This window comes from Xenopus laevis, chromosome 7L, assembly GCF_017654675.1.
Source record: "Xenopus laevis strain J_2021 chromosome 7L, Xenopus_laevis_v10.1, whole genome shotgun sequence".
Lineage (NCBI taxonomy): Eukaryota > Metazoa > Chordata > Amphibia > Anura > Pipidae > Xenopus > Xenopus laevis.
The window spans coordinates 104,132,086-104,158,495 of record NC_054383.1 but is presented as its reverse complement, the minus strand read 5'-3'; the positions used below and the strand labels follow the sequence as shown (position 1 = coordinate 104,158,495).

The 26,410-nt window shown below is 42.8% G+C and overlaps 1 protein-coding gene across 3 annotated transcripts; it reads right to left on the bottom strand.

Moving 5' to 3' along the window:
- Positions 1–8,889: 8,889 nt before the first annotated feature.
- Positions 8,890–26,209, bottom strand: zbtb48.L (zinc finger and BTB domain containing 48 L homeolog). 3 transcript variants are annotated; one of them, XM_018226140.2, is made up of 11 exons: positions 26,056–26,209; positions 24,892–25,581; positions 23,183–23,463; positions 21,433–21,544; positions 20,822–20,914; positions 18,398–18,484; positions 14,900–15,054; positions 14,369–14,505; positions 12,919–13,083; positions 10,170–10,258; positions 8,890–9,284 (listed from the first exon to the last, which is right to left on the bottom strand). In XM_018226140.2, the coding sequence occupies exons 2-11, from the start codon at positions 25,576–25,578 to the stop codon at positions 8,997–8,999; spliced, it is 2,094 nt and encodes a 697-aa protein (XP_018081629.1). In that variant the 5' UTR covers positions 25,579–25,581; positions 26,056–26,209; the 3' UTR covers positions 8,890–8,996. The 3 variants fall into 3 exon arrangements, with proteins under 3 accessions (XP_018081629.1, XP_018081631.1, XP_018081630.1); XM_018226142.2 differs by having other exon boundaries at positions 26,119–26,204; XM_018226141.2 differs by having other exon boundaries at positions 24,892–25,584; positions 26,060–26,173.
- Positions 26,210–26,410: the final 201 nt, after the last annotated feature.

Here is a 26,410-nt window from a genome sequence, read left to right as displayed (position 1 = left end):
CTCAATGTAACTGAATGGGTCTCAGTGAGACATGGGTTTTTACTATTGAGTGCTGTTCTTAGATCTACCGGGCAGCTGTTATCTTGTGTTAGGGAGCTGCTATCTGGTTACCTTCCCATTGTTCTTTTGTTTGGCTGCTGGGGGGGAAAGGGAGGGGGTGATATCACTCCAAATTGCAGTACAGCAGTAAAGAGAGATTGAAGTTTATCAGAGCACGTGACTGGGGGCAGCTGGGAAATTGACAAAATGTCTAGCCCCATTTCAGATTTCAAAATTGAATATAAAAAAATCTGTTTGCTCTTTTGAGAAATGGATTCCAGTGCAGAATTCTGCTGGAGCAGCACTATTAACTGATTCATTTTGAAAAATTTTTTTTTCTTCCCATGACAGTATCCCTTTAAGCTAAAGTTGATAAATAGGCCCCCATAACGTCTCCCTGGTTGAGCCCGGCAGCTCTGTTCTTATCAATGACTTGGCTTCAAACTTATTACAGGAACAGTAACACCAAAAAATTAAAGTATTACCTGCACTGGTAAAACTGATGTGTTTGCTTCAGAAAGCTGCTGGTGTGTAGCAATGGCGGAAATTGAAAAAAGGCTGTATAGTGGATAACATGATGTTCTAGAGAGCTTATCTGCTGTGTTTCCTGTTCCTTCCACATGGCAGTGGGCACACTATGGGTTAATCCCCCCTGCCTCGTGATTGGACAGGTTTTCCTCTATAAAAACTTACTTCCGCCCCCTGGCCGCCATCTTTTTTCCTCCTGTCGCTCCCCCCTGATGTCCAGCAGACTGCCTCTCTCCTGCTGAAGCTCCTGAGCCGAGGTTCTTTATCCTTGTGTGAGCTCCTGGAGAAGCCGACGGGCTTATGGCCAAATTGTGCCCCCGGTGCGGTCAGACGCAATGCCGTGTAAACGGCGCATGCGCAATAAGACACCGTTGCTTCCACAGCCAACATGGCGACGGACGCCAGCGTGTTTTCGCGGGCGCGCGAACGCATGGACGCGGGCGCGCGAACGCATGGACGCGGGCGCATCTACGCTGACGCACGCTCGATATTGACGCCTGGGCGCGAAAACGAGCGGAAATGACGCATGGAAGCAGATTGGCGCGAAAAAATTTAAATTCTGGGCGCCATCTCCCCCTCAAGCTGCCAGACTGGTAAGACACTGTTTGCCTGAAGTGCCTTTGTGCGGTCAGAGGGTACAACTGTGAGTACACCTCTATTTATTACGTTAAGCCCACATGAATGAGCAGGACACCCTGGTACATATATTCCTCTCCTTCCAGGGTCAGAATTAGGATTATTCTCAATGAGTTCCAGACGCTCTCATTCGGGCTCAAGGGGGTGAGTTATTTCGAGAGGCGAAGATTGGATGTCTTTTCACATGGGAATATACATTGCTTAACTTAAACAGTGCTAATTGTATTCTTCTCTTGACAGGAGCTCTCCTGGAAGTCAGAGAAGAAAATCCAATAGGAGACAATGTGCTTCCTGCAACGATCCAGCTTTGCCAGACAGCAATTCCTGTGCCAAATGCATACAGAATCCGGAAGGGAATCCGGCTCAATTCAATGAGTTCATGTCTTGGATGAAGGAGTCATTTAACAAATCCATGGCTGATATGGTTACACAAGTGACGGATAACGTGCTTAAAAATATCAGCCCCCATCTCAGCGGGTTAGACCAACCAATACCTAGTGCTATTGAAGCTCCAGGAGGTGCAACATTCATCGGCGGAGGACATCTGCAAGGCAGCAGTCTGGAAGGCCGAAGTGTCGAACTAAGGAGGGATAGCCCAGAATCAGATGGAGAGCTATCAGCCACCAGTTCCACCATAGAGGATTCAGCTTTCAACACAGATCTAGTAGAGCCCTTAATCAAAGCTTTAAGGAAAACCTTGGATTTGGAAGATAAATCACAATCTCCAACCAAAAAAGACAAAATGTTCAAATCCATAGCAAAGAAAAACCATTTGTTTCCTATCCATGAATTTATTCAGAAGACAGTAGACTCTGAATGGGAAAATCCAGATAGAAAATTCACTGTTTCAAGAAGATTCAGAAAGATGTTCCCCTTTCCATCAGACCAATCCAAAGCCTGGGAATTCGCTCCCAAAGTGGACGCAGCGATCACTCGCGTGGCCAGAAGAACCACACTTCCAGTGGACGAAGGGGTCTCACTTCGAGACCCCATGGAAAGGAGGCAAGATGCCTCACTCAAAAGAGCCTATGTAGCAGGTGTCAGTAACCGCGAGGAGAGGTCTTTGGTTAAGACACTGGAACGCGGACCCGCAATCCAAACACAACCTTTGCTCCCTACCTTTTAGGGGTAACCTACTGTTCGGACCAGAATTGGATCAAATTATATCCAAAATGTCCGCAGGGAAATCACCCTTTCTCCCTCAGGATAGACGAGATGGGAGACAGGTCAGAGGCAGATTCATCTCTAGACCCAATTTCAAAGATGCCAAACAATATAAACCAGGCAAACCTTTTTCCAGACAGTGGAAACCTAAAGACCAGTCCTTTCCTGGGAAGAGTGTCCAAAAACAGGAAAAAAGGGCATGAAGGTCTTGGAGCCCCTCAGTCCATTGTAGGAGGCAGACTCTCTCTTTTCAAGACGGAGTGGGCTCGGGAAATAAAAGACACTTGGGTAACAGACATAGTATCAGACGGATACAACTTGGAATTCAAAAGCTTCCCACCTACCAATTTTATGTCTTCAGACAGACGCATGTCCCCAGAAGGAAAGAAAGTACTAACCTTCATCATACGAGAACTACTAGAAAAAAAGATAATATCTGTAGTTCCCAGGGACCAAAGGCACCAAGGTCTGTACTCCCACTTGTTTCTCCGGAGAAAAGCAAACGGAGAATTCAGAGTAATCTTGAACCTGCAATTGCTCAACCGCAATCTTCACATTCCCTCCTTCAGAATGGAGACCCTAAATTCAATATCCCATTGCATAGAACAAGGGGACTGGCTAGTAAAGCTGGACCTGAAAGACGCTTACTTGCACATCCCAGTAACAAAGCGCCACAGGAAATACCTGAGGTTCAATATACTAAACCGACACTTTCAATACCGTGCCCTACCTTTTGGACTCGCGACGGCCCCAAGAATATTCACCAAGATCCTGGCACCAGTGATAGCCAATCTGAGACTAGCAGGAATACAAATTTTCGCCTACCTCGACGATCTCCTAATCATATGCTCCAACAGGGATCTTCTGAGGGCCCACCTTCTTACAACCTCTGCATATCTTCAGAGCCTGGGCTGGTTGATCAACTGGGAAAAGAGCCACACTCAACCTACTCAAGAATTAGAATTTCTGGGAGTCCTGATAAACACTCGGACTCTATCATTAAGCCTCCCAACAAGGAAGATTCCAGAGATCAGAGAAGCGGTCCTAGCCCTCACTCGATTCCCCATGACAACAGCACGAATATGCCAACAAATCTTGGGGAAACTAGGATCCACATCAGAATGCGTCAAGTGGGCCAGAATGCACACCAGAGCACTCCAGAGGGAGTTTCTCTCGAATTGGGACCACGACTATATGAACCCCAATCAACTCATCAGTTTAAGCCCAGCTACCATGGCATCTCTCAACTGGTGGCTACAGGAAGTGAATCTCCTACAACCCATTTATCTTCTTCCAAAAAATTGGATAACCATCACTACAGATGCCAGCAAGACAGGATGGGGGGCACACCTAGAGAATCACAGGGTATTGGGGAACTGGAACAAGGAAGAGAAACGCAAATCGTCCAACTGGAAGGAATTGAAAGCCATCTTCCTAAGTCTCCTCAAATTCCAACACCTAGTCCAAGGGAAAGCTGTACGGATCAGGTCAGACAACATGACGGCGGTGACTTATGTCAACAAACAAGGTGGAACAAAATCACGAGAGCTATTAACCTTGACCACTCATATGTACTCATGGGTGGAACTCCACCTGACAGACCTAAAAGCAGTACATGTCCCAGGCTGTCAGAACTCTCTAGCAGACAAATTGAGCCGCTCACATGCGATTCCGGGAGAATGGGAACTAAACCAAAAAGCTTTCCTCCTCATCCAATCAAAATGGGGTCCTTTTGCCCTAGACCTAATGGCAACGAGCAGGAACACGAAACTGGCAACCTTTGTGTCTTGGGGCCTGGACAAAGGGGCAGCATTCAAAGATGCATTTTCAATAACATGGAACTTCCACAGACCATACCTCTTCCCTCCATTTCCCCTGATTCCCCGGATCTTAGACAAGATCAAAGAGGATCGAACGGAGGTGGTGTTAGTAGCCCCACTCTGGCCAAGGAGACCATGGTTTCCTCTCCTCCTACGACTAGCAGTCGAACAACCCCTCACCCTTCCGGTCCTCCCGGATCTCCTCAGCCAGGGGGTAATTTTCCATCCTCATCCCGAGAGACTACACTTGACGGCATGGCTCTTGAAAGGAGGAACCTGAGATCATCTGGGTTATCTGCTAACTCCATTTCCACACTTTTAGCAGCAAGGAAATCTTCCACCATCCAAAAGTATTTCACGGTATGGGAGAAATTTCTGGACTGGGGGAAATCTAATGACTTAAATCACCAAAACCTATCAGAAATCAAGCTAATAGAGTTCCTTCAGCAAGGGTTTGATAGAGGCCTCAGCAATTCCACTCTTAAAGGCCAGGTTTCGGCTATATCTCATTTCTCCGAAACTCCTTGGGCTCAACATGCCCTGGTAAAAAGATTTTTCCAAGGGTTAAGAAGACTCAGACCTAGAGTCCGCTCAATCGTTCCCCCTTGGGACCTCAACCTAGTCCTAAACTCCTTAACTAAGGAACCTTTCGAACCTTTGGACACAGTACCCCTCAAGTTTCTGACACTCAAGATGTGCTTCCTTCTAGCAATTACTTCAGCAAGGCGAGTGTGCGAGCTGCAAGCCCTGTCAATACAAGAAGGCAAACTTTCTTTCTTACAAGACAGAGTTATCTTAAAAACAGCAGACGACTTTCGCCCTAAAAGACTCTCTGACTTTCATACATCCCAAGATATCATACTGCCATCCTTCTTCCAAGATCCGAAGTCGGATGAGGAATTACGTCTACACACTCTGGATGTCATTAGATGTCTGTCTATCTATTTAGATAGAGTCAAGACCGTCAGGAAGACCGAATCCCTCCTGGTGATCCCCTCTGGGAACAAAGCAGGAACTCAGCCTTCCAAGTCGACAATAGCCAATTGGATCAAGCAATGCATACATCTGGCTTATAACTCTCAACAAGACAGTGTACCCTCTAATGTAAAAGCGCACTCCACGAGGGCATTGGCTGCGTCCTGGGCATTCCATTCCAGGGCTTCGGCGGAAGACATCTGCAAGGCGGCAGTCTGGTCCTCCCTTCATACGTTTGCTAAACACTATCATTTCGATGTTTTCATGAAAAAATGCTCGGCTTTTGGTTCAGCCGTTCTGCAGTCTGCTCTACTTGATAATTAAATTTTCCCTCCCAGCAATTGTGTTGATCTTTTGTACATCCCATAGTGTGCCCACTGCCATGTGGAAGGAACAGGAAACGAGAAAATCAATTCATACTTACCGAGATTTTCTTTTCCTGGACTGTAACATGGCAGTGGGCACAGCTTCCCACCCTGTTTGGGGGAGACTCCAGTACGTCAAAGATGGCGGCCAGGGGGCGGAAGTAAGTTTTTATAGAGGAAAACCTGTCCAATCACGAGGCAGGGGGGATTAACCCATAGTGTGCCCACTGCCATGTTACAGTCCAGGAAAAGAAAATCTCGGTAAGTATGAATTGATTTTCTCGTATCCTGAGCCTTTTCTCCTTTGAATGGCTGCCCCCATTGCTACACAGCAGCTTATTTTTACCTATTGTAGTTGCGCTACTCCCAGTTAGCACTGCCATTACCTGACCACTAGACTCATTTCCCGCTGCTTCATTTAGAATCTGGTTGGCCATTTCTGGACTAAATTCATATTTTTGCCAAGACAAAAAATGCCTGGGAGCAAAAAAAAAAACCCCAAAAAAGCTGAAAGAGTGAGGGGAACCGTTGAAACAGGGTGCAAATACACCGAGACTGTGCACCTTAATAATAAACTGGTTACAGACATCACTGTAGTATTGTTGGCTTTCTGGAAGCTCCCGCTGAAGCTGTTTTGTTTGTGTGTTTTTGTAGAGCATTTTCATTATCGTTGGATTTGTTCAATGTATTTTCCCATTGTGTAGTTTGCAATAAAGCCATTAAAATAATGAGTGTCAAGTTAAGTGTGTTCTGTATTCTGTACGGCTGACTCCGCGGCAAGCAGGATGAAATAGATCTGGTTGGACAAAGAGAGACAAGATTTAGGCATGCACGACGGATGTCCTTGGTGCAAGGGAAAGAAATAAAAGCTAATCTTAATATATACATTGTTTTCCTAGTACAAGTATCACTGGAAGAGACATGAAAACGAAAGCATTATAAACACTACACCTCCTAGCAGCATTGTGTACTTAGGCTGACGGCAGCTGTGCCCATTTGGGCTGAAAAGTGCCAATATTAGTGCCGTGAAGAGCTTTCCATTTAAAGGGATTCTGACATTTGTATGCTGTTGTTTTTATTGCTAAATTACACTGTAAATAATTCACTCTACTATATAACATTTCATTCCGAATCCAACTAGTATATTTTGTTTTAGTTGTAATATTGGTGTGTAGGCAGCCATCTCAGGTCATTTTGCCTGGTCATGTGCTTTCAGAAAGAACCAGCACTGGAACTGCTTTCTGGCAGGCTGTTGTTTCTCCTACTCAATGTAACTGAACATGTTGCAGTGGGACCTGGATTTCACTATTGAGTGCAGCTCTTAAATCTACTGGGGAGCTGTTGTCTTCTGTTAGAGAGCTGCTATCTGGTTACCAGGTCTGGACTGAGATTCAAAATAGACCCTGGCATTTCAGGAACACAGAGGCCCAAAAAGGCCACACAGCAGCCCCACACCAGTACAATATATATAATGATTTTCTATGGCAGGGCTGTCCAACTGTCGGCCCAGCAGCCCCTCTGGCATTTGCCAGAATCCACAGATCGCCAGTCTGGGCCTGCTGGTTACCTTCCCATTGTTCAGCAGTAAAGAGTGACTGAAGTTTATCAGAGCACAAGTCACATGACTGGGGCAGCTGGGAAACTGACAATTTGGTAGCCCCATGTCAGATTTCAAAATGAAATTTAAAAAAAAATCAGTTTGCTCTTTTGAAAAACGGATTTCAGTGCAGAATTCTGCTGGTGCAGCACAATTATCTGATGCGTTTTTATTCCTATAACAGTATCCCTTTAAGTAAATAGGAGGCAGCAGGGAGAATTGTGCCAGTACTCAAAAGGTTATGTGTGTTGTCAGCTGTGTAACCCCCCAAAACCCGAATCAATGCAAAAAATTGCTCAGAATGCTCTTCTAAGCACTTGAAATCTGCATTATTTTATTTTTTAGTTTTCAAGATATTTTCTATTTTTTTTAAACAAAGAGCGCCACCTGCTGTTCACTTCTGCTTGAAAACTTGAGAATTTTTTTTATTTAAATTGCAAAAGTGCTCAGAAGAACACAATTTGTTTTGATGGTTTATATTTTCATATAATTCATGGGTTATGTGGTTATGACACCACTTAGTAAATGAAATCACCTAGGAACAGCCCTGTAGCATCAACTTTTAGAATAGATGAAACTCATTTTCTGCTTGACTCTTAAAGTGATACTGACACTAAAAAACTACCTTTTAAAATATGAATGTACATTAAAAGTTACCTATAGGCCATTTTCATCGTTTTTTGTTGAGAGGTTTGTTTTGTAAGCAATTGTTAGTTGAAGTTGCTAAACCTTACTGTTTTGCCAACCTGAATGTCCCATCTCATCCTGTCAGTTAAAGTTTCTAATGCTAACGGACTCCTGCTGCACAAATATGGCAGCTCCCTCATCCAGGAACATGGGGCATGAGACAGGTAATGTAAAAGCATTTGTTTTTCCTTTAACATCTCCCTCACAAGTTGCAATGATGGATTCTGTGACTTGAAGTATTTTGATGGTGGGCAATGCACATAATCTATGAAAAGTAAAGCGTCCCAGAATCCATCACTTCAGCATGTTACAAGACGAAGGAGGGGTCAGATAACTGCCAGCCTAAAGTCGGCAGTTTATTGGCCCTTGTGTGGGGCCATCTCATGGGCTTCCCGATCCCCGAAAGTCGGCCAGATCTCAATTGGGCAGGTTAAAAAATCCCATCGGATCACGGCCACATGTGTCTATGCAGCCCCGACCGCACATATCGGATCCATTATGATCTGATAGTTGGGCCCTAGGGCCCATGATCAGATCAGCCCGATATCGCCCACTTTAATGTGAGCATATTGGGGATAGATCAGCTCGTTTGGCGATGATCTCTACGTCTATGGGCACCCTAAGGGGTTATTTATCAAAGTTTCTGAAAAAAACTCAGACCAAATCCGCACGGGTTTTTTGGGCTTATTAATTAATACACTTTCCCGAAAGTTTAGTTTGCGGGAAAAAATTGTGAAAAATTCATTTTTTTTCATCCGATTTTCACGATTTTTTCAGATTTGTCTCCCGAAAACTCTGAATTTTGCCCAAAAACGATGGCCTATTGCCAAAAACCCAGCGCACATCAAAAAAAAAAAAAAATCGTTGTGACTTCTCCCATTGACTTATATGTAACCTCGACAGGTCTCAGATGCCGGATATTCAGTTTTGGACTTTTCCATCCTCTGGGTTTCTGGGTTTAATAAATTCCGAAAAATTTGTGATTTTTTTTAAAAGTCTGATTTTATAAATAAAAAAAATCACAAATTCTTCGAGTGTGTGTGAAGAGAGTCAGAGAACCAGCCTTTACAGTAAGTACTGAGGTTCGCCAGCCTTTAGCACATTTTATTCTGAGACAATGAAGGAAATGAATAAATACATTGTTATGTTTCTAGTAAAACACTGGAGTTTATTTGCTGATCATGATCACGTGTCACAATCATGAGGGATAGCGGTAATGATAATAGACTGCTCCATCACGTCCGGTGGGAAGTCCTCTGTGCAGATCCTTTCCTCTGTAACTAACTCAGGCAATGTGCCGGCTGAAATGGATTCAACAATGACCTCTGCAGACCCCACTTCCAGTTCATGCGGGCTCTCTAGGCTCATTTCCAACATCTTCTCATCCTCGATGATTAGATTGCGCAGTTTCCTCTGGCGGGGATTGTAGTTTTCTATGCGATTGTGAATTTCCATGTGGCGCCTCAGGTGTGCCTTTGTAAGACAAACAATTGATTGAAGCAAAACTTTACCCCCAAAATGAATATTTAAGCAACAGATGTTTATATCATATTAAGTGGCATATTAAAGAATCTTACTAGTATATACAGTATATCTAAAGGGGAACTCCGGCTTCCAAACCAAACTTTGATAAAGAGGCCCACATAACACACAAACCCCTAATATACGCATCACAGTTACCTGTTTCTTCAAAAAGTATAAATAAATGCCATTTTCTATGCTGAAATCCACCCAGGGTCGGACTGGAGGGCCCGGGGCCCACCGGGACTGCTGGTCCAAGGCCCCCCTCGGGCCCCCTACTGCGACACACAAAGCTCGGTGCGACTGTGTGAATGCGGCGCTCGGTGCGCATGCGCAGAAGCCGAAAACTTTTTTCCCAAAAGTTTAAATATCGGCAGAGGGGGTCTGGCCCGACGGGGGCCCACGACAGTCCAACACTGAATCCAGCTGTTTAACAGTTCTTCTCTTTCTGCATCATTTGAAATCCTGGCAGGGAAGGACGGACTAAACACTGATGTTACAAACTGTATCAACTGCGGGCCGGCCTGAAAACTGTGGGACCCGGGCATTCATGGCTGGAAATTTACTCCAACTGCGCATGCGCCAAAACTCCGCCCAGATTCTGAAGAAAACCGAAAAAAGAAGATGGCGCCCGTGAACTCCCGAGGCCAGATCTGCACTGAAGGGTAAGTAAAAAATTAGGGGCATTTGCCAGGAAGGGGGGGGGGAGCAGTTAGGCTGTGGGGGAGGAGGGAGGTTGGTCTACGCAGGGTAGGGTTTTTTTCTAGTACAGGTTTGTTTCTCCTTTAAAGTTTATTCTCGGCATGACATGAAGTGGAGCACGTGTAGATTGCTCACCTGTCGCGTGAATTTATAACCACATTCTGTGCATTCAAACTTTCTTACGCCTTTGTGTCGTTCAACATGAACCCGCAATTGTTCTACCGCTGTGGAAAGAGCAAAAACACCAGTATATTCATTGCATGCACTTATGGTAAAACATTCTCTGCTTTGTTTAGTCTTTCTTCCCCCATCCCACTAACCTGTGTTGTTTACTGACACAACTTCAAGCAGAGCAGTTTTGCAACAGGGGGGCACTAGCAGCACAATTAGGTGTAGGCCTGGTGGGTTTTTTTGTGGTGGGTGCAGTGTAAAGGCTTGTTCAAAGCAATACAGTCATATGAAAAAGTTTGGGAACCTTTCTCAGCCTGCATAATAATTGACTCCACTTTCAACAAAAAAGATAACAGTGGTATGTCTTTCATTTCCCAGGAACATCTGAGTACTGGGGTGTTTTCTGAACAAAGATTTTTAGTGAAGCAGTATTCAGTTGTATGAAATTAAATCAATCAAATCAATTAAATCAAATGTGAAAAGATGTGGGTACCCTTGTAATTTTGCTAATTTGAATGGATGTAACTGCTCAATACTGATAACTGGCAACACCTAATTGGTCGGATTAGCTCGTTAAGCCTTGAACTTCATAGGCAGGTGTGTCCAATCATGAGAAAATGTATTTAAGATGGCCAATTGAGAGTTGTGCTTCTGTTTGACTTTTCTCTGACAGCATGGGATCTTCAAAGCAACTCTCAAAAGATCTGAAAACAAAGATTGTTCAGTATCATGGTTTAGGGGAAGGCTACAAAAAGCTGTCTCAGAAGTTTAAACTGTCAGTTTTAACTGTAAGGAATGTAATCAGGAAATGGAAGGCCACAGGCACAGTTGCTGTAAACCCCAGGTCTGGCAGGCCAAGAAAAATACAGGAGCGGCACATGCGGAGGATTGTGAGAATGGTTACAGACAACCCAAAGATCACCTCCAAAGACCTGCAAGAACATCTTGCTGCAGATGGTGTATCTGTACATCGTTCTACAATTCAGCACAATTTGCACAAAGAACATCTGTATGGCAGGGTGATGAGAATGAAGCCCTTTCTGCTCTCACGCCACAAACAGAGTTGCTTGTTGCAAAAGCTCATTTAGACAAGCCACAGTCATTTTGGAACAAAGTGCTTTGGACTGATGAGACAAAAATTTAGTTATTTGGTCATAACAAAAAGCACATTGCATGGCAGAAGAAGAACACCGCATTCCAAGAAAAACACCTGCTACCTACTGTCAAATTTAGCGGAGGTTCCATCATGTTGTGGGGCTGTGTGGCTAGTTCAGGGACTGGGGCCCTTGTTAAAGTCGAGGGTCGGATAAATTCAACCCAATATCAACAAATTCTTCAGGATAATGTTCAAGCATCAGTCACAAAGTTGAAGTTACGCAGGGGTTGGATATTCCAACAAGACAATGACCCTAAACACACTTGGAAATCTACAAAGGCATTTATGCAGAGGGAGAAGTACAATATTCTGGAATTGCTGTCACAGTCCCATGAATATCATCGAAAATTTATGGGATGATGTGAAGCAGACTGTTTATGCTCGGCAGCCATCAAGTTTAACTGAACTAGAGAGATTTTGTATGGACGAATGGTCAAAAATACCGCCATCCAGAATCCAGACACTCATCAAAGGCTATAGGAGGCGTCTAGAGGTTTTTACATTTGCAAAAGGAGCTCAACTAAGTATTGATGTAATATCTCTGTTTTGTTATGATACATATTTTCTGTTAATTCAATAAACTTTATGTCACTGCTGAAATACTACTGTTTCCATAAGGCATGCTATATATTAAATGGAAGTTGTTACTTTGAAAGCTCAGCCAATGATAAACAAAACTCCAAAGAATTAAGAGGGGTTCCCAAACTTTTTCATATGACTGTATATAATAAGCCGTGTCCAGCTGCCGCATTCTTTCTGGCGCATGGGCAGGAATCGGCAGCTGAGCAATGCCAGTTTAGAGGCAAGGACGTTTTGCTGCCTGATGCACCCCCTCCATTCTTTGTGCCAATTCTGCCTATTTAAGGACGCTGAAAGGCCTTGTTCATTGCCTGGTTATTTGGGTTGTTCCTGCGACCCAGCCTTATTTACTTCGGCGCTATCCTGTTGTGACCCCTGTCTGCCTACTGACTTAGCTGACTGCCGCCTGCCTTGACCCTTTGGCCTGACTCCAATCTGGATCAACTACAGTTAGGCAGGTTATATACAGGTTATATACAGGTTATATACATATGAACATATGGACGTGTGTCTTTTTTCAACCTGACTTACTATGTTACAATTGGCACAAATCTATCACCTGACTATGAACATTTTCCCACACTGCACCTGAGATACAATTATGTCATTTGGCAATAGGGTTGCCACCTTTTCTGAAAAGAATACCGGCCTTCAAATATTCTTGCTGTTTTTTTTCCTATTAATAACATTGGCATCAAGCATCATTGTTACCGGCCAGGTGGGTAAAATACCGGCCAGGTGGCAACCCTATCTGGCAAACATCAGCCATGCTTTCACATGACTTCATTTGTTCTACTCTCCGATAGAGACCATGAGTAAAGGAATCCTGAGATGTCCCATTCCTACAGTGAAACATAAGGGAAGTAAAATGATCTTTCCTTTTGTTTTACTGTACTTATGCTACTTGCATATTCCATTGTTTTCTGAACATTCTGCTGTTTCAAGCAATGCTTAAAATACCCTGGCAAACAGATTTACCTTTAAAAGTCTTGCTGCATATCTGGCAGTAGTGTGGCCGTCCTTCCTGATGCCGGCTGGCCATGTGCCTCTGAAGAGGAGTCTTGTCTGCAAACTTCTGATCACAGAAGGGACAGCTGAAAGGCCGCTCCCCTGTATGTGTTCGGTTGTGCTTAAGCAGGCTGGCTGAGATAAAGACCACACAATAAAGAACAGGGTCACAAATCTTTACAATTCTCACCTTGCGGCATGTGCTTTCTAACACTCATATATGGCGGTTAATGTGAAAAGAATGGGGTCACAAATCTTTACAATTTTGAGCCTCTGCAGTATGTGAACAAGGCACTTTTACCACATTTAGCAGGAACCTGTCACTATGCCTTTAAGGGTAAGGCCACACGAGGAGATTCGGGGAGATTTTGTCACCTGGCGACTAATCGCCTCGTCTTTTGAGCGACTATCTCCCCGAACTGCCTCAGCGGTTTTCCCCAAAGGTTACAATGCAAAGTCGCCTGCGCTAATGCACATGTGGCGATGCGCGACAAAATCTCACCGAATCTCCTTGTGTGGACTAGCCCTAAAGGAACAGTTCAGTGTAAAAATAAAAACTGTATAAATAGATAGGCTGTGCAAAATAAAAAATGTTTCTAATATAGTTAGTTAGCCAAAAATGTAATGTATAAAGGCTGGAGTGACTGGATGTCTAACATAATTGCCAGAGCACTACTTCCTGCTTTTCAGCTCTCTAACTCTAGTCAGCGACTTTAAGGGGAGCCACATGGGACATAACTACTCAGTGAGTTTGCAATTGATCCTCAGCATTCAGCTCAGATTCAAAAAGCAACAGTTATGACCTATGTGGGGCCCCCCTCAAGTCACTGATCGATTACTGCCTGGTAATAGTGTTCTGGCTATTATGTTACACATCCAGTCACTTCAGCCTTTATACATTCTAGCCGGCGAGAAGCTACGGAAAGGCAGTTCGGGGAGATTATCGCCTCGAAGAAGAGGAGATTTGTCACCGGGGTGACTAATATCTCTTATCAACGCACCCATGTGGCCCTCGTCTGTATTTTCAAACGTGCCGCATATATATAGCTATCTAGCTGATTCTTATCTAAATACTGGTAGGACAGACTGATCAGGGGAAGGGGGAGTGGACCAACATAAAGGGGCCAATAAGCTGCTGACAGGAACTAAGGTGGATAAAATTAGCTGAAAGGGGGGCCTGGTCTTCTTGCTCTATAAGCAACAAGAACTCCCTCATCCCCCTTCCACAGCCGCTCTCTTACCTGCGAAGGGAAGCAGAGCACCTTGTCACATGGATAGTGGGCAGAGTCTGGGCAGGAAGTGGGCAGGGCGGCAACTGGGCGGAGGGATGGGGATTGGAGCACACTGGGCCTCTCTAAAGACTTTTTTGGAGGGGGGCCTGGTGCACGCTAGTTACGCCACTGAGCAGATCCCTCCTTACCTTGAGTTCTAAATGTTTTGCCACACAGATGGCACTGGAATGGTTTCTCCCCGGTGTGAGTCTTGAGGTGCATGTTTAAATTTGTTTTCTGAGTAAACGCACGGTGGCAGAATTCGCAGACATATGGCCGTTCGTTTCTAAAGGTTAAAAACACATTATAAGTAAAGAGCAGATCATCAGAAAGTAACGTGTGGCTCCACCACTAAACCAATCACTTCTGCGACATGGCAGTAGAGAAATCTCCCAGTTGTCATTTTTGAAAAATACTGCCTCTTTAACCCCTCATTTGTTTTGATAAAAGATTAAAGGTAAAATACACCCTATAAAAATCTGCATCCCCTTATTAAGTACAAAACACCGCCTCCTGTGTAAGTAACGGATTTGCTGGAGTTGCTGTTGTCATGATCAATGAGTTGGTTCAACAGAAAATAAAGAAAATGCACAATAAGTAATTATTAAATGAAAAACGGTTGCAGTTGCATTGGATTGCCTTTACAGTCTCCATGAGTGCTCTAAAGAGACAGCGCTCACCTGTGCTTGGCTTTGATGTGCATTTGCAACCCGCTCCTGCTGGATCCCCGGTGCCCACATTCCTCACACACAAACAACTTCTCTCCACGATGTTTGAAGGCTTCATGCAACCGAAGTTCTGTCCGAGACGAAAAGCATTTTCCACAAGTGGGACACTGCAACAAAAAAACACAGTTTCTTCTCTTAATATGAAGTAATACTGTTCAGAGGGAAATCACATGGACCCTCTCATGGGTTAACCTGCCAGATGCCAATGATACTTGTTCTATACAAGTACTAGCGCATCCTCCCAGTATTTTCCTGCAGTGAGATATGGAAGATTCAACGTTGTACTGCTCGTCAGCATATCATCTCCCACACTGCAGAGACAGACAGACAGACAGGTGGCAAGACAGCAAGGCATTAACAGAGTAAAGTCCCCCATACACGGACAGATATAAGTTGCAGACAGATTAAGTCGGCAACTTACTTGGCAGTGCATAGGGCCCTCCAAAGGGCTTCCCCGATCGAATTCAGATCAAGGACAGCATTGGTTCGTCAATGCGGTCCTCAATCCATTCGCCCATATTCTTATAGTTGTGATCCCCAATTGTTGGGCCCTAGGGCTCACTATCGGTTCAGCACGATATCAACCCACCAAGAGCAGATCTCCCTATGTATGGCCAGCTTAAAGGAGAACTAAACCCTAAAAATTAATTTGGCTAAAAATTACATATTTTATATTCTGAACTTATTGCGCCAGCCTAAAGTTTTAGCTTCTCAATAGCAGCAATGATCTTCAAACTTGTGACATGGGATCACCATGTTGGAAAGTGTCTGTGACACTCACATGCTCAGTGGGCTCTGAGCAGCTGTTCAGAAGCTAAGGTTAGGGGTCGTCACAAATTATCAAGCAGAAAATGAGGTTGGCCTGTAATATAAGCTGATGCTACAGGGCTGATTATTAAATTCTGATGCTAATTGCACTGGTTTCTGTGCTGCCATGTAGTAATTATCTATATTAATTACTAATCAGCCTTATATTGTAACATTTCTATTCTATGTGTACTGTATGTTTTGAGTGGGTCCCTAAGCTCAGTAAGTGACAGCAGCACAGAGCATGTGCAGTGAATCAGCAGAAAAGAAGAAGGGGAGCTAAAGTGCTGTGGTTGATTTGGGCTGGAACAGAAGCCCAAAACAATGTACAACATTTCCAGCTACTTTAGCTTTAGTTCTCTTTTAAAGGAGAATTCAACCTGTAATAAAAAAAACCCTCCCACCTCCCCCCCAGCCTACCTGCCCCCCCGGGCAAATGCCCCTAATTTTTTACTCACCCCTCCGTGCAGGTTCTGGTCTCGAAGTTCACGGCAGTCATCTTCTTTCTTCGGTCTTTTTCGGAAGTAGAGTAAATTTCTGGTCCCGAACCACTGCGCATGCGCCGAAAGTCACGTAAGTGCAGTTGTTCAGGACTGTAAACTTACTCCAACTGCACTAAAAATGCCGTCAATACACGAAGATTACCGAAGAACAATAAGTTGGCTGCCGTGAACTCAGAGGCCAGAATCTACGCGGAGCGGGAGGAAAAATTAGGGGAATTTACCTGGGGGTGGGAGGTTTGGCTGCGGGGAGGAGGGAGGGTCTACCCAGGGTAGGGGGGAGGAGTTTTTTTTTAAACTACGGGTTAAATTCTCCTTTAAGGATCACTGTCAGTGAATCCACATTCTAGAGGGTAAAACTGCTGCAAAACTGTGTGATACATTCATTGTTAATTTAACTGGCCACCATGGACCAAGGGGGTGGATGGTAAAAGAAATTGGAAGGTGGGAGAAAGAAAGCTTTACAGGAAGCAGCAGAACTGGAAGAACAGAAGACTAAAGAGCATGACAGAACATGAAAAGAGAAAAGGGGGGGCCAGAAAAGAAAGGGGGGCACAGAAAAAAAAGGAAGAATAGTAAAAGTGGTTGAGAGAAAGGAGGCAAGTGTATTGAAGAAAGGAGAAGAAAGAAGAAAGTGCAAACACAGTTCAGGAGAGAAAAGAAGAATATTATAGAGAAAAGAAGAACCAGAATACAGTGTCTCATAATATATATATATATATATATATATATATATATATATATATATATATATATATATACAAAGCTTGGATACGTGGGTGCACATCAGGAGCCTTTAGACAAAAAGAAAATAGATTAAAAATATAATTTGCTTCCATACTTTCTTTATTTAATGAGGTACATTTTAACATTTGTTATGGTCTTGACAAAGGTCTTAGGTGGAGACCGAAACGTTGACCTATTTTAAAATGTTCTAATAAAAGTTTATATTTTTAATCTATTTTCTTTTTGTCTAAAGGCTCCTGATGTGCACCCACGTATCCAAGCTTTGTATCTATTCCCAATTTGTGAGTAGCACTCGGGTCAATCGAGTTCAGTAATGGTGTGCGGAATTCCTACGCTGTTTTTTTTTTTTTTATATATATATATATATATATATATATATACACAGAACAGATACCTTTGTTTTCAATACAAATATATAGACAAGCACACCCGCAGACTCCACAAACTATAGTTTAAACAACAGTAATATAACAGATGGAATAAATCCGATGTACTAACAAAATGTTTGGAAGTATAAATCAAGGCTTTTCCTTAACTTTAATTTCAAAACTTGCAAAAATCCCCATGGATCGACATTAGAGCTCCAGGCTCTCTAGTATTCAGGTCCAATTGGTACTAAAGGGTTTTAGAGGAGACATCTGAAAATAAAGTTATGGAAACTAAAGGATTTTTAAAAAAATCAGGTTGGGTAAAGGTGGCCATACACGGATAGATCCGCTCGTTTGGCGATGTCGCCAAACGAGCGGATCTCCCTCCGATATGCCCACCTTGAGGTGGGCAATATCGGGCTGATCCGATCGTGGGCCCTAGGGCCCAACGATCGGATCCTAGCGTTCGCCAAACGGGCGGTCGGATCGCGGGACCGCATCAACGAACAGATGCGGCCGCGATCCGACGGGATTTTTAACCCCATCCGATCGAGATCTGGTCGACTTTCGGCCAGATCTCGATCGGGGAAGCCCGTCGGGGGCCCCCATACACGGGCCAATAAGCTGCCGACTTGGTCTGTCGGCAGCTTTTATCGGCCCGTGTAAGGCTGATGATTAATTTTACATTCATTGTATTCATACTCACTACTGACCCCTGGTGGTAGATTTAGTATTTTGCAGCAGAGATCTAAATATGGATTTATCAGTGTAAATTAAGAATCAGCTGCACACACAGTACTGAAGTTAACATAGACTCTGTTATAAAAGCACATTAAGTAGCACTATATTTTAAAACGGATACAAAATCTGTAATAATTATATTACATAAAAACTAGCAGACCGTAGGGCTCATTTCTAAACACTACCAATCATTAAGCAGGGCAGAGCTACAAACCATTACCCCACCCTCACAAGGGATATATAATATGCACTATGAAGATATAGCTTGAAGAAGTTGTCATTCTTACCGCATGGGGTTTTGGAGCTCCATGAAGCTTAATGCTGTGGTTTTGTAGACTCTTCTTCTGCATAAACTGCTGGGGACAGGACAAGCACTGGAAACAAAACAATGAACATCACCAATAAAGTATGTGCATTCATGAGCAAGGCCTTTGCAAATCTGATGGGACCTTTATTTATGTATTTATTTATTAACTGGTTGCCCCCAGCCCTGCATGATGGAAAACCATTTGTTTGCTAGGTGCGGCAGATTTAGTCCAAGTGGATATATATAGCCGATGCCGAAAAAAAGGGGAACATGACCCTCAAACTGCATGCAATGCTATTCTTTTATATAAGAATCAACACCGTCTGACTGCAGCTGATCTCAGAATCTTGTTTGTGCTCCAGAACGGGGGAGCCGATGTCTATCCCCATGCCCTGGCTACACAATTAAATGGTAAAGAGAACTGGGGGAATGTGTGGAGAGCAGTGACATCTAAGGCATACAGGAGGGGCAGGCAATATTTGATTGACAGCTGAGATTTTTAAATGCTTTTACAACAGCTATGAATGCTTTAATAAGAAAAAGTATTTGGATTTGAAAAGGACTTTTATTATACAGCATTTTATGTCTGGGTGACAGGTTCACTTTAAAGGACAATTAAACCTAAAATGCAAGTTACTTTATATCAATGTTCTACCAGCAGCACACAGACATATAAACAAATGTGTTAGTAACTTGCTGGAACTATGATAATTAGAATAAGGCTGTGATCACAGGCTATGCACAGCAACCTCTAAAGCTGGCTATAACTGTGCAGGGCTAAATTTGCCAGTGGTCATTCAGTGTTTCTGGATCACCTGATCTAAATGCCTTTATTGCCAACACATGCACATTCTGTCAGGGCATGGTAACTTTGTGCATGTAAAATATAGGCCTACATTTTACAACCTGCTCCTTTATAGTCAATACTTGAACTGTGCCATGGCCCACGAGGTACCATATGAAACTTGCAAGTAATATGCTACCCATATTTTCTTGCAAAACTGCACAATTAAACATTTTTTTTATTAAGCAGGGATGCATTGAGGGTATGAGCACAAAACCTCATACAGACAAAGAAAGAAATCCTCTGCACTCACCCCAATCAATATATCTAGGACACTAAGATGTTTTGTGCCTAAAAGTACCGAAAATACCCAGCCCATTAATGAAAACGGGGGTTGTTTGTTCATATATTGCAATATATTCAAGCTGGTTGACTGCATCTAAGTGCTACCAAATAAAAATATCACTTGACTGATGATACTGGTTCTCCAGAGTTGTGATTTAATTTATGAAGACAAGGAGAAGTGGCGGCTCCCATACTCTGTTGGAAGAACCTAACATTGAAAGGACAAAAAGAGGGCCATTTACCTACACCTGATCCAATTATTTTGACTGCATCTAATCATTCCTGGACTGACCAGTCCTAATGGGGAGCGAAGTATTAGGTAGCTTAATGCACAAACTGTCTTAAAGGAACAGTTCAGTGAAAAAATAAAAACTGGGTAAATAGATAGGTAGAGCGAAATAAAACATGTTTCTAATATAGTTAGCCAAAAATGTAATGTATAAAGGCTGGAGTGAGCGGATGTCTAATAGAACAGAACCCAACTTCCTGCTTTTCAACTCAATAACTCTGAGTTAAGGTGGCCATATATGGAGAAATCCGCTCGGTTGGCGATGTCGCCAAACGAGCGGATCTCCCTCCGATATGCCCACCTTGAGGTGGACAATATCGGGCTGATCCGATCGTGGGCCCTAGGGCCCAACGATCAGATCCTAGTGAACGCGAACGGGCGGTCGGATCTCGGGACCGCATCAACGAACAGATGCGGCCGCGATCCGACCGGATTTTTAGTCCCATCCGATCGAGAAGATCTAAATCGGGGGCCCCCATACACGGGCCAATAAGTTGCCGACTCGGTCTGTCTGCGGCTTTTATCGGCCCGTGTATGGCCACCTTTAATCAGTGGGCCACACGGGACATAACTGTTCAGTGAGTTTGCAATTGATCCTCAGCACTCAGTTCAAATTCAAAAGCAACAGTTATGACCCAGGTGCCCCCCCATCAAGTCACGGATTGGTTACTGTCTGGTAACCAATCAGCTGAGACCAAGGGAGCTACAAAGCAGGAAGTAGTGTTCTGACTATTATGTTACACATCCAGTCACTTCAGCCTTTATACATTAAATTTTTGGCTAACGAACTATATTAGAAACATGTTTTATTTAGCACAGCCTATCTATTTATCCAGTTTTTATACTGAACAATTCCTTTAAAGTTCTAAATATATTGATATATATATATATTGGTATTGAGTGCAGAGGAGTTTATTTGTGTCCATTATTCTCTTGCTAAAAGGAAGATAAAATTCTGGCCCACCGAAAAGAGCATATCTACTCACTTTGTATGGCATTTCTCCAGTGTGGGAAACCATGTGAACTCGTAATTCCAGTCTCCTTTTGAACACTTCCTTACACAAGGTACACGTAAAAACCTGTTTAAATAAAATAAACACATTTATCCTTAGCAAGGATAGAAACCATGTGAGCCTGTAGGACATCAGACAGCCACTTATGAAGATCCAGGCAGTAACATACCAGCCCCATGATACTAGTGCTTCAACACGGACATCATGGGGTATCACCAAAGCAAAATTGGTCAAATAGGGCCACGTTCACCAATTTAATCAAACCATTTGGCCCTGTCCTAATAGTATGTCTGTGGTAGGGCTAAGGTCTTTTTTTTTATCTATCATTCTATATTATCTATCTTTCCTACATTTTTCCCAGTCCAGCACTGTCTTTAAGCAGTTTTATGCAAGAGAGAATGTTTACATCAGGTATGCAAATATTAGGGATGCACTGAATCCAGGATTGGGGTCGGGATTCGGCCAGGATTCAGTCTTTTTGAGCGGGATTCGGCCGAACCCTTCTACCCGGCTGAACCAAATCCGAATTTGCATATGCAAATTAGGGGCGGGGAGGGAAATCTTTTGAAATTTTGAAAACCCACCTGCTCAGACCTGTTCATGCAATTCCGAGCCTCGTGCTCTATAAGGTTCTCTTTTCTCAAGTAACATTTGCCACATTTTAAGCACTGAAAGGGCTTCTCTCCAGTATGTTTTCTGTCAAGTCAGATTGAAATGTTAATAGATGAGCACAAAATAGTCCAAGCATGAGATGTATAAAAATATGTGAAGTTAAAAGGTTTAAAGATATTATAATGAACAGAAAAATTAACCGAATACATTACATCTAACCCCTTTCAAAAACTAGAAATGCCCAACAGAGATGTTTGCATGTAACTGCTGAACCTTACCAGACATTGTGAACTGCAGATATAAATGGGGAAAAGCTGCTGTTCTTCTGGAACACACACACCAACAGCATTTTAAAAAAGGCACTCAGATGCTTGCTTTAAAGGGGTTGTTCACCTTTAACTTTTAGTATGGTGTAATGAGTGATATTTTGAGACAATTTGGTTTTAATTTTTTCTCATTTGTGGTTTTTGAGTTTATTTTTTAATCAACAACTTTCCAGTTTGCAATTTCAGCAGTCTGGTTGCTAAGGTCCAATTTACACTAGAAACAATGCACTGATTTGAATAAGAGACTGGAATATGAATAGGAGAGGCCTGAACAGAAAGATGAGTAATAAAAACTAGCAATAACAATACATTTGTAGCCTTCTAGAGCATTTGTTTTTTAGATGTGGTCAATGACCCCCATTTGACAGCTGGAAAGAGTCAGAAGCAAAAGGTAAATCATTAAAAAACTTAAAACTAAATAATGAAGACCAATTGAAAAGTTGCTAAGAACTGGCCATTCTATAACACACTAAAAGTTAATTTAAAGGTGAACCACCCCATTAAAATAGGTAACCAGTAGGGATGCACCAAATCCACTATTTTGTATTCGGCCGAATCCCCAAATCCTTCACTAAAGATTTGGCTGAATACTGAACCGAATCTTAATATGCATATGCAAATTAGGGGTGGGAATGGGAAAATATTTTTTACTTCCTTGTTTTGTGACAAAAAATCACATGATTTTCCTCCCCGCCCCTAATTTGCATAAGCAAATTAGGATTCGGTTCTGCCAGGCAGAAGGATTCGGCCGAAAAAGGCAGAATCCTGAACCTAATCCTGGATTCAGCGCATCCCTAGTAACCAGTAAATGATACCTGTTGATTGGTTGCTATTGCTGATTAGACCTGTAGCAGATATTGCAACTTTTATTACATAACTCCCACAGGTGATTATGAACTCAGAATGTGAATGTTGATGACACTTATAGATGATACTGGGCTGCATATACAACCGACAATTCTCATAGAAGCTGGGTAAAGTTGCCTCAGAATGGTGCCATTACCCTAATAATGGCAAGCATTTTTAATTTGTCTATGAAAATGTTTAAGACTAATAAGTTAAAGAGCCTTCTTCATCTTACTTTGATCTAACGTCTGACTCCACGGAGTCTAAAGCTTGCTATACAGATATACAGATACATGCCTATATTTTGTCAGTCATTTTGATTTTATTCATGCCATCTGGGCATATATGGATCATCTAGATATATATGCAACTGATCTAACCTTTTTGCCAGGTGCATTGGCGAATTAGGAATGGATAGGACAGCTGCATTTGGACAGTATTAGATCTCCTTAGTTCAAACATGGAATATGCTAAGTTTCTGCACATATATAGAAAGATGTTATGAATGGCAAGTCATTTCACTATTTTACATGCGACTGAATGTATCTACCTGTTATGTACTTTCAGATAATACTTGCTGAGAAATGTTTTGTGACACGTGGAGCACTGCACTGGCTTGTTAGCATTTCCCCTATTTGCCAAGTTTACACTATCAAGTGTATTAACGGCCAGTACATTCTCAGTAGTTATAGTGATCTTCTTAACAACACAGTCTTTATGCTTGGTGTCTGGAGTCTTTGCCTCTGGGATGTTATCTTCATCGACCTCTTCATGAATGTACGAATCATCTTCTGTTATATCTTCATGGATCTGGCCCACTTCCAAATCCCACTGTAAATAAAATACATTTTTTGGCAAAGTTTAATGTTTTAACGTTACAGCAAAAAATCGGTTAGGCGAAAGGAAAGAAAAGTAGAACAGAGAGAGAGAATAAAGCTACATAGGTTTTTGCGAGTCATATCTATTTATACAGTCTGAGCATTCAGCCAAGTGTCCCAAATTGCATTGAACTTAGCTGGACATCCTCGTGACAAGTAGCCCAGTTTTTGTTTGGGTAACGCATCATTAATTTGTTTTTTCCAAAGGGTGAATGCTGGATTTAAAAGTTAACAGTATGACTTTCTTTGCATAGAACAATAACTAAAGGTTGCATTAGGGGCACGCATCAGGTACTTGGGGTACAGTTTAATCAGCTTGTTAGGTTAATGAATTTAATTTGGATAAGCCTGTCCCTGACTGACATTGTAATATCTGGGACTTGCTTTAAGGCATCTACCCACATTTCATCCTCAAGGTCTGATATTTCACTCTGCGAGTATACAGATGTGTGTGCTTCAACCACCTCACAAGAGTCCCTTTCTGTCAGAGCGCAGAGCAGTCTACAGACCCTTGCCAGGGGCCAAATATACAGCAGAAAAGAGAAAAAACGGCAGCACCTCTTAGTTGCAGAATGTGAAAGTTTGTGTTTATTGGTCAGTAACCAACAGGCAATGTTTCGGGCCTGGTCTTGCCCTTTCTCAAGCCTGAGGCTGCAAGGGTCACAGCTGCATCATGGCCACCAGTACGTGTTTTATTAAAGGAATTGTTCAGTATAAAAATAAAAACTGGGTAAATAGATAAATAAAAAATGTTTCTAATATAGTTAGTTAGCCAAAAATGTAATGTATAAATGCTGGAGTAACTGGATGTCTAACATATCAGTCAGAACACAACTTCCTCCTTTATATTATACTATATTAGAAACATTTTTTATTTTGCACAGCCTATCTATTTACACAGTTTTTATTTTCACACTGACCTGTTCCTTTAATTTCTCTGACAGCTGCATGTGCCATTAGCCTAAAAGTAGCTTGTGAGCAACATGCTGCTCTCAGTGGCCTCAAAGCAGGTGCTTATGTTTCAATTCCAGGCTTGGAGACACGTTTTGGTTGCATAAAAACCATATGTACTGCCAAACAGAGCCTGCTGTAGGCTGCCAGTTCACATAAGGGCTACCAATAGCCAATCACATGCCATATGTTGTAGCCACAGGAACATTTTTCATGCTTGTGTTGCTCCCCGGCATTCATCTGAATGTTGCTTACAGATGAAAAAGGATGGGGACCCCTGCTCTACGTCAACAAACTGCAGATCAATATGTATTCTATCTTAAGTTTAGTAGTGTACATTCTAATGGAACGGGTAAAACATTAACTATATATCAGCACTTTTATTTGAACTAAGAAAACTGAAAAAGCACAAAATAGAAGCACAAATTACCGTTATGCATTCTCCATCACTGCTAATACTCTGGTCGGTTTTCTGGCTTTTCCTTTGCCGCTGGAATTCTCTGTGATCGTGCGGGTCTTCCATATCATCTGTTCTTTTTAAGGCTTCTGAAAGAACAGAAGTGTCTTCCCCGGCAACCTGATGCAGAGACACAGTGCTGTCCTGCTCATGGCTTTGACCAGTTAGGCTTTCTTTAAACAGGGTATTTGTGAGCACTGAAATTTTATTTAATACTTTCTCACCATCTGCCTCACTGGTTTGCTTTAAATGTTCATCCACAGCTTCTACAGTGACAGTGGTTTCCTGGACATCAGACGGCTGAAGGATTTTGGGCTGAAACCTTTCACACACTTCGATTGCTTCCAGAACCTCGAGGTCTTTTGATGCAAGGAGGACCTTCTGAACATTTTCCTCTGTAAGAGCCAGCTCTCCAGTGTAGAGAAAGTCTAACACAAGTCCAATTACTTCGGCAAAGCTTTCGTGTAAGATAATGTTGGCGGAGGTTCCGTCCCCGTACAGACTCTGAAAAAATGGGCTGCTGCAGGCCAAGATGCTCCAATGTGCTTTAAAATTAACATTTCCAACAACCAAGGTGGCGTCACAGTATCTGCCTTCTTCTCTCTGTTTGTTGAGGGCATTGAGCACTTTAACACTGTGCTGGACAAACACATTGTCCATGTTCTGCAAAATGAAAGCGAGAGGCATAATCACCAAACATTTACTTCTGCAGTGTACACAGCAATATAGTCTAATCTTTTAGGGCCCTCTATACTTAAGGAATACATTTTTTTATTATATATTTTAACTGCTCATCAGTCAGTCAGTTCCCCTGTACCCCACCAGCAGTGACAGGTTGCACCGTTGCCTAGCAGGTTTCAATAACATCCAGCATCTCTTTCATTGCTCAAGGATGTTGTTAGTTGTAGTAGGAGGCTCGTAGATTCCACGTGCCTGTAGTAAGGTGACTAAAAGAACCCAGAAAGGCGTTACTGTTGCTAGGGGACAGAGGGAGAGAGTAAAAACAACATGCAGCCTTGCTCAACCTTTACTTCTATACTAATAATGCACTGCTGCTGCTAACGATGTGCTTATTATTATTATAGCCTATAGCGTACTAAATACATAAATAAGGCACGCATGTGTCGGACACAGTACCTGGGGGTAACACTACCGAGCCGACACTGCGCCCTGAAACACCACAACACCAGCGATTATTACCCAGGCTGCAAAATTGCTATATCCGGCTGTAAAGTATCGCGAGACTTGAGCCTGCACCGCAGGCTGGAACTCTGTCTACTACGGCGCCCTCTGGAGGCCATACTTATGATCAGCAGAGGTGCTTGCACAAGGCAAGACTGGCCAGATTGGTTGCTAGGAAACGAAGGCTGCGCTACAGTCGATGTAAAATGCCGCAAACGCGACAGCAAACGGTTGCTGAGCAACCGTGTAGTTAACGCGGCCATGCTTCTAAATAAAATGAAGCAGATTTGAAAACGTGATACAGAGGTTG

What these genes read in the sequence shown, in the direction of transcription:
- zbtb48.L (XM_018226140.2), bottom strand. Translation starts at nt 25,578, where the DNA reads ATGGACAATGTGTTTGTCCAGCACAGTGTTAAAGTGCTCAATGCCCTC. An exon ending in CTGGAGAAATGCCATACAAA is followed by an intron (nt 18,485 to 20,821) that starts GTGAGTAGATAT and finishes TTTTGTTTCCAG; the next exon opens with TGCTTGTCCTGTCCCCAGCA. An exon ending in GAGCTCCAAAACCCCATGCG is followed by an intron (nt 15,055 to 18,397) that starts GTAAGAATGACA and finishes TTTTTGTTGCAG; the next exon opens with TGTCCCACTTGTGGAAAATG.